The 8,444-nt window shown below is 44.9% G+C and overlaps 1 protein-coding gene across 1 annotated transcript in view; it reads right to left on the bottom strand.

Moving 5' to 3' along the window:
• ADAMTS18 (ADAM metallopeptidase with thrombospondin type 1 motif 18) overlaps nucleotides 1–2,229 on the bottom strand; it is a 78,739-nt gene extending 76,510 nt beyond the window's left edge. Inside the window, exon 1 of the mRNA XM_015814757.1 lies at nucleotides 2,158–2,229. Within this exon, the coding sequence (XP_015670243.1) occupies nucleotides 2,158–2,229 (72 nt within the window). The remainder of the gene's footprint in view (nucleotides 1–2,157) is intronic.
• Nucleotides 2,230–8,444: the final 6,215 nt, after the last annotated feature.

Raw genomic sequence — 8,444 nt, 5'->3', positions numbered from 1 at the left:
AGGAAGGAAGGAAGGAAGGAAGGAAGGAAGGAAAAACACAGGGAGAGAGAGAGACCCCAGGCAAAAGAGAGAGAGAGAGAGAGGGAGGGAGGGAGAGAGAAAGGGGAAAAAAGAAAGGAAGGAGGAAAACACACACACACACAGAGAGAGAGAGAGACAGAGAGAGAGAGACACCAGGCAAAAGAAAGAGAGAGGGAGAAAAAAAAACTCTTGAGGAGGGCTTTGCTCTGCTGGCCCAGGGAACAACGGGGAGACCCGGCCGGGTCACCCCCCCCCAACCCCGTCAGCGGAGATGCCCGCCTTACCTTCGCAGCGCTGCCCAGCCAGAGGAGGGTGAGCGCGTGCATGGAGGGGCTCTTGCCAACCGCCACGGGCAAAGCCGTCGGGGAGAGCTGGAAGCGACGCCTGCCTGTCTCCGCGGGACATCGGGGTGGGGTGCCGAGGGCGGGGGAGGACGGCTCCTCTACCTGCCGCCGCCGCCGCCGCCTCCGTCACCGCCGCCGCCACCACCACCACCGGCAGCAGCAGCAGCAGCAGCAGCCGAGCCGTGCGGCGGGAGCTCCACTCCCCACCACATGCTTCCAGCGCCGGGGGCAGCCCGCCTTGGCATCCCCCCGCTGCACCGCCCCCAGCGGCGGGCACCGGCGCGGGGCAGCCCACCCCGACACAGGGGGAGAGAGAGAGAGACGCGGCGCGGGGCAGGGCAGCCCCCTTCCCCGCCTCCGCCCTGGCCAGCGCGCGCCTCCCGCGGAAAGGCGCGGGGGAAAGGCGAGGCGCGCGGCGCGGCTGCCCGGCTGACTGGATGGCGAGGAGGCGCGCCGAGCCTCCGCCGCCCCCCCCGCACACACACACACACACACACACACCGGGGGGGCGACACGGGTGGGGAAGGGCAGAGAGGGGAGGGGAGGGGGGAGCCGCCAATCAGGAAGCGCGCGCGCGCAAGAGAGAGAGAGAGCGAGAGAGAGATGGGCGCCTTCCCTCAGGTCGGGCGAGAAGGCGCAATTCGAGCGCTTCCGCTCGGCCGGTCTCGCCGGGCAGCAGAAGCCGCCCGCTTTGTCCCGCTCTAGCCCGGCCGGGGCTGGCGGCGGAGCTCCTTTCCTTGGCTTCTCCCTCAGCAAGCCGAGATGAAGCCCCCGGCCCATCCATCCATCAATCACGGGGGGGGGGGAGGCAGCAGGTGCGAGGCTCCCGGGAGGCGGTGGCTGGAAAAGAGCGCCCGCTCCCCCCAGGCGGGGGTCTCCAGGAACGAGGCGAGGTCCGAGAGCCCCCTCCCCGGCGTTTCCTCCCCCCCCCCGCTCCCCAAGGTTCGTCCAAGGCAGGCCGAGAATAAAATGATACCCGCAGAAAGCTTAAAAAAAAATTAATCCGCTTGCCTCCAGAAGTGGTGAATGCTCCCAACAGTGTGGAGGTTTTTAAGAAGAGACTGGACAGCCATTTGTCTGAAATGGTGTAGGGTTTCCTGCCTGAGCAGGGGGTGGGACTAGATGACCTCCAGGGTCCCTTCCAGCTCTATTCTATTCTATTCTATTCTCTCATTTCATGTTACTGGAAGGATGGTGTGGTCGCTGCTAAGAACCAGTGAGAAATCCAAGTGCTAATTGTAGCCTATGTAAATATGTAAGATGGAGAGGCGGACAGGTGATAGATTTTTGTAGACTAAAACGAAATGCAGAATGATCCAGGTAATCCTCAATTCTTTCACACTTACGGCTGGAATCCCCAGATTGCAATCTTTCTGTGCAATAGAAAACTCCCTCTTGGGTAAATCATAATCTGTCATTGGTTTATTGTAGAAACACAATGGTTGGGGTCACTCAGGACCCAAAATTGTAAATCTGAGACAAAATCAAATTAACCACCCTGGATTTTGTATGGTGTAGAAGCTAGACCAGTCCTTCAACAAGTCATGATTCTTTAAAAAAAAAAATCCTGGCTTAATCATAGGTGAACCAAGCATATTCTCCAATTATTTTACCCCTCCCCCCATGCAAACAGTCCCCTGTCCTTTCCCACTAGTTTGTATCTCTGCTGAATTTCATACAGTGCTGTGCTTCTTCAAAGAATAAAAAGAAACGTGGTCTCAGATGTGTTTGCATCAGGCTTCTAAATAGAGTGATGCCCACATAAAGAAGTGGAGGTATAAATTAGCTTTACCCTGTGGGCATCTTTGCATTCACCCGTGAACCACAGATCCAGTTTGTCTGAAATGCAATTCTTGACCGCCATGCCTGTTACTTCCCAACAGAGTTGTCGATTTGGAACAATGCCTTCTATAACCTTTTAAGCTTAGTCCTCCTTGCTAGAAAATGTCTCTTTGATCACATTGTCAAAAAGTGTTATGTGCTTCTCATAAATCTGAGAAGTCCTTGTCAACATTACCACTGAGGTGAGCCTAATTCTCACCAAAGTGCTAAGCAATGCATCTCAGCCATCACGCCTGGAGAACTTGCTGTACTTCTAGAGTCAACAAAGAAAAAACATTTTCAATCCAGGTTTATTTACCATAAAAAAAAAAAAACACCCTGATTTTTTTTTTATGGTAAACATTTTTTTAAAAAACAGATACAGGTGAACAATGAATATTTTTTTTAAACTTAAATCTTTCCTACCCCCCAAAATGAGCAGGCTCACGCAGACAGCTACAAAAACTTTTGTTTCATGACAATCAGTAATAATCAGAAATAAAGAAACAAGTCATCCTATAATATTCCCTTAAATTTGCAGGTATTTGTGCAGGTACAAATCTATAAATGATTACTTTGATTTAAAATGAATGAGTTTATACAGTTACAGTAGCCCACTGTGCTGAGCCATAAAATATGGATTAGAAACCACAATGGGTAGATTCACACGGCATAACAAATCTCAGGATGGTTTAGGATGATGTGTGTACTCAGCAACATCTTCCCATAATGGGGAAAGACTGTCCCAAACTAGTATTTCTCCTGCTTCTGCTGGAACACCAAGAGTCCCTCCATCCTCCCAGATCCTATTTTTAAATTGTTCCTACTTCCTATCCTAAAGTTTCTCCTAGCACATCATCTGCTTCTTGTAGAAATGAATGAATATTGCCAAAATCTTTCTTGGATGGATGGATGGATGGATGGATGGATGGATGGATGGATGGATGGATGGATGGATGATGGATGGATGGATGGATGGATGGATGGATGGATGGATGGATGGATGGATGGAATGGATGGATGGATGGATGGATGGATGGATGGATGGATGGACAGATCGATCTGTGAAATGAATCTGATAGCATTTGATTGAAAGTAGTTCAAACCTTTGTTAAGTTTCTTTTTTGGCTGACTTTAGGAAAGTTCTGATATTCTTTGTGGTGTATAGCTTGCATTTGGAATTTTCAAGGGTAATGTCCTTTATCTAATTATTTTGGCAGAGAGAAAGTTTGGGAAATTTGGCAGCCATGAAGACAGACTCTTCCACTGACTAGAAGGTGAAGGCAGAGGTGAGCAAATTGCTAGCAACTCTAACTAGATGTGGGGGGGAGGCCTCATGGAGTAAAAAAAAAACAAAAAACAATGCTCATTTGCAGTTTATCTGAAATTGGTTTACAGTGGGAAATTACAGACACAAATCAAGCAAATTTAGTCAGTCCACCCTGTTTCCTGACCATAAACATTTAGTAAATTCTTGTTGGGGGAAAGGTCATTTCTCTTTGTAGATCCTTCAGAGGAGATCTGTTTGAGATAAGATGGCCAGGTAGGGGATGTTTGTGTGTATATGTGCTTGTGTGTGAGTGAGAGAGAGACAGAGGGAGGGAGATGGAGAGAGAGAGAGAAGCAAATATATCAGCGAAACAGGATACAAATTTACATAGTTCTTGCAAATTCCCAACGTGTTTGGTCTCTCTTGTTCTATTTGTGATATCATTTAGGAACTCTGAACCTAAGCATCAAATAAACAAAATATTTAGGCAAAGAAGAAATCCACTTCATTTTTCTTCCAGACTCTTAAGTTAGGCTTTAGAAGTGTGCTGCACAATCATTTTTTCTGCCTTTTCCATAATCCATTTGCATATGAAAATTGGCTGGACTGACAAACATCAAAATAAGCACATCTTCTGTCTAAATATCTGCTCATATGATTACTTGATTTTCAATGAGCGCATACAAAGATTTCCCGAAACCAAATTTTTATGGGTCAAAGTTGTGAGTCTTGTTGCTTTATATGTTAACCAGAATTAACGCCAATATCTACTAGGCATCCTCATTAATCTTTACCTGTTATTTGGTAAGATGGTAAGATGCTTAAAGTTAGGGAACTAGCATCTACAGTAGATTTTATTATATTATTAGCTTTTATTTAGATTAATTGGTGTAAACCAAACCAGGCAGATACCAGCCTAGTAGGATTGAATTTGCCTTTTAAGACAATTCCAATATCCATCAATCAGGGCATGGTTCCAAAGATGTATATTTAGAGCTGAGAATTCACAATTCAGGAAAGTACTTAGTATCTCCATTCATTTAATGGACTACTTTAAATGAATGGAGATCATAGCCTGCTTCATTTTAGCAATATAATTCATGGTATTAGGAAGCTACTACTGTCATTACAAAAAGTCAGGAGACAGAAATTCTTCCCTATCTATCATAGGCTGCTGAGAGATCTGCCATAAAATTATACCTATTCTCTGTTTGTGTCTAATATACAACTTTGACGGATACTGTTTTTGTTAGCCTATATAAAGTGAATAAAGGCTGAGTTTACACATGTATGTTTATTGTTCAAGTGCTGCAACTTCATCTGATAGCATGTCGTTGAGAAATAGCAGGCTAAGATCAAATACAAAAACAACTACCAAAACAAACCAGGATGGAGGAGAAAAGTGATGGGTATTTTGGTCCTTTTCTTGGCTTCGTTTATAATTTTAACCCACGGAGCACCACAAGGGGCCTACAGTAGTGATATCATCAGCAATGAGTGGGATGAATTATTAAGAAAATTATTAAGAAAACCAAGATCATGGCATCCGGCCCTCTCAATTCCTGGCAAATAGATGGGGAAGAAATGAAGGTAGTGACAGATTTTATCTTCCTGGGCTCCAAGATCACCACAGATGGAGACTGCAGCCAAGAAATTAAAAGACGCTTACTCCTGGGGCAGAAAGCTATGGCAAATAAAAAGCAGAGACATCACCCTGCCAACAAAAGTATGTATAGTCAAGGCCATGGTTTTCCCAGTGGCAATATATGGCTGTGAAAGTTGGACCATAAGAAAGGCTGAGCGCCAAAGAATGGAGGCCTTTGAACTATGGTGCTGGAGAAGACTCCTGCGAGTCCCCTGGACTGCAAGGCGATCAAACTGGTCAGTCCTAGAGGAGATCAACCCTGACTGCTCCTTAGAAGGCCAGATCCTGAAGTTGAAACTCAAGTACTTTGGCCACCTAATGAGAAGGAAGGACTCACTGGAGAAGAGCCTGATGCTGGGAAAGATGGAGGGCAAGAGAAGAAGGGGACGACCGAGAAGGAGGTGGCTGGATGGAGTCCCTGAAGCAGCAGGCGTGAGCTTAAATGGACTCCAGAAGATGGTAGAGGACGGGAAGGCCTGGAGGAACATTGTCCATGGGGTCGCGATGGGTTGGACACAACTTCGCAACTAACAACAATATTGCCTGTTCATTGAGTTCCATGCATCAAAGTTTCATTGAGAAGTATCTAATTTAAGAGTAATTAGGGGAGTCAGTTTGCTGTAGTGGTTAAGGCACTGGGAGACTTTGATTTCTACTTTCATCATGCATACAAACCTGATGGGTAGCCTTGGGCCAGTGCTTGTCTCTCAATGAAGAAAACTACATGGACTAGTCTAGGCAGTTGCTAGGACTCAGGACAAGGAAGGGAGAATGGGAGGAATGGGGGAAGGAAAGAAAAGGAAAGATGTTAAAAGATGATCATCAAAATATTCCCATTTTACCACTGGATTTTAGCTGCATGAGTAGAAATTTGGCTTAGAAGAGATGGTGCTTATTAAAATTAGAGTGCTAGGAAATCACTCCTGGATCTGTTTTTCTCTCACTTCCTTATTGGAGATGGTGGAGGTGTCAGTTCCTGGTCTATTTCTAGGGCTATATTAAAAAAGGGAAAATGTGATGCAGAGCACCACAACAGCAGCACAATCCCAGGAAAAGACAGCTTTGATTTAAGGAGCTGCTGACAGGTAAAATGTGCACACCCACACATGTTCCAAATCAGCTTTTTCCCCTTGAATCCAGACGGCTGTATAATAATCCAGGTTATATTTTTTCCCTTTATATATTTTCCAATAATTTTGAAGCCTCCCAGGTTGCTTGTACTGAAAAAAGGGCCCTTGGGAGGAGTTTCCTCTTCATATCTTACTTTGAGATTTAATGGAAATGTGTTACAGACCCCTGGAAAGAATATTGTGTTTTGAAAGATAAGGACATTCTTTAAAAAAAATTCCTTGGACCACTTAGGAACTACAGAAATGTAAAAAGACCATGCTCTACTGGTGAGAATTTCTCTTCTTTGAAAGAAATGGACTGGAACTTAGAGCAGAAGTTCACAAAGGCTGGATTCATGCCTTCAGACCTATAGAGAAGAATACTTTATTTAATAATAATAATGATAAAGTTGGAAGGGACCTTGGAGGTCATCTAGTCCAACCCCCTGCTCAGGCAGGAAACCCTGTACCATTTCGGACAAACGGCTGTCCAGTTTCTTCTTAAAAACTTTCAGTGTTGGAGCATTCACCGCTTCTGGAGGCAGGTGGTTCCACTGGTTAATTGTTCTAACTGTCAGGAAATTTCTCCTTAGTTCTAGGTTGCTTCTCTCCTTGATGAGTTTCCACCCGTTGCTTCTTGTCCTGCCTTCAGGCACTTTGGAGAATAGCTTGCCTTCCTCTTCTTTGTGGCAGCCCCTGAGATACTGGAAGACTGCTATCATGTCCCCCCTCGTCCTTCTCTTCATTAAACTAGACATACCCAATTCCAGCAGCCTTTCCTTATATGCTTTAGCCTCCAGTCCCCTAATCATCTTTGCTGCTCTTCTCTGTACTCTTTCTGGAGTCTCAACATCTTTTTTACATCATGGTGACCAAAACTGGATGCAGTATTCCAAGTGTGGCCTTACCAAGGCATTGTAAAGTGGTATTTGGTAAAGTGTGACTAGACACACAAGGAATTTGTCTCCGGTGCAGAAACTCGCAACGTACATGCAAAGCAACAGAGTAATGATAATCATAATAAGACACCAAGGTGATTCTTTCCTAATCATGGAACATCTAAATGGTAAATTGGTGCCGAGAATAAGGAAGGTGAATAGCAATAGCACTTAGGCTTATATACTGCTTCACAGAGCTTTACAGCCTTCTCTAAGCAGTTTAGAGAGTCAGCATATCGCCCCCAGCAATCTGGGTCCTTATTTTAACGATCTCGGAAGGATGGAAGGTTGAGTGAACCTTGAGCCGGTCAGGATCGAACTCCTGACAGTCAGCCGAATAAGCCTGCAATACTGCATTCTAACCACTGTGCCACCTGATAGAAATATTCCTATTACATAGGAAAGAGGGATTAAAGGCCTGAATGTTTGTTCTTGTTTTTTTGTTTTTTCTAAGTCGGGAAAACTGCTAAAATGAAACCCCAAACTTCTCCCCAGTCTCTGGATTAAATTCTACATTCTGAGAAGCATTAAAACATTTGTAATTGGAACGGAGATGTTTTCTCTGAAGAGTATTAATATTTACACATTACCAAGACTCATAAATTGCTGGCAAGTGCCAAGCAATAAAGAAGTATCTCAGTACAACTGTTTTTCCCCCCACATGTTTGCCATAGTTTTATGACAGTATTGAAAAATGTTTGCAAAACGTTCTAATCATGATGGAACAAAGGATCCCAAACTGAAAATTCATTTCAGAGCAAAAAAAAAAACAAAACAAAAAAACCTACAGCAAAATCCAACTTGTCTGAGCAAGAGATGCCTTTGATTAGTGATATTTAAATAGCAATTTTCTGCTTCCATGATTTTCCAATGCCATTCTAATTTGATAATATTTACTCTCTAGATCAGGGGTGTCAAACTGCTGGCCCACGGGCCGGACGCGTCACATGGAAGCTGCGCCCACCCCATTGCCGGCAATGGCAAAACCGGCCCGATACGTTGCGCGACGTCAGATGACGTCGCGAATTTGACATGCCTGCTCTAGATATTGTTTAATATTCTCTCTCTAGGGTACCACAAATGAAGTTCCTGTCAGCCAAAAGCCAACACAGTGCTAGGCTGCATTAACAGAGGGATAGAATCAAGATCACGTGAAGTATTAATACCACTTTACAATGCCTTGGTAAGGCCACACTTGGAATACTGCATCCAGTTTTGGTCACCACGATGTAAAAAAGATGCTGAGACTCTAGAAAGAGTACAGAGAAGAGCAACAAAGATGATTAGGGGACTGGA

This window comes from Protobothrops mucrosquamatus, unplaced genomic scaffold, assembly GCF_001527695.2.
Source record: "Protobothrops mucrosquamatus isolate PMUCROS unplaced genomic scaffold, P.Mucros_1.0 scaffold281, whole genome shotgun sequence".
In the NCBI taxonomy this organism is placed as follows: domain Eukaryota; kingdom Metazoa; phylum Chordata; class Lepidosauria; order Squamata; family Viperidae; genus Protobothrops; species Protobothrops mucrosquamatus.
This window is presented reverse-complemented; position numbering and strand designations above follow the sequence as displayed.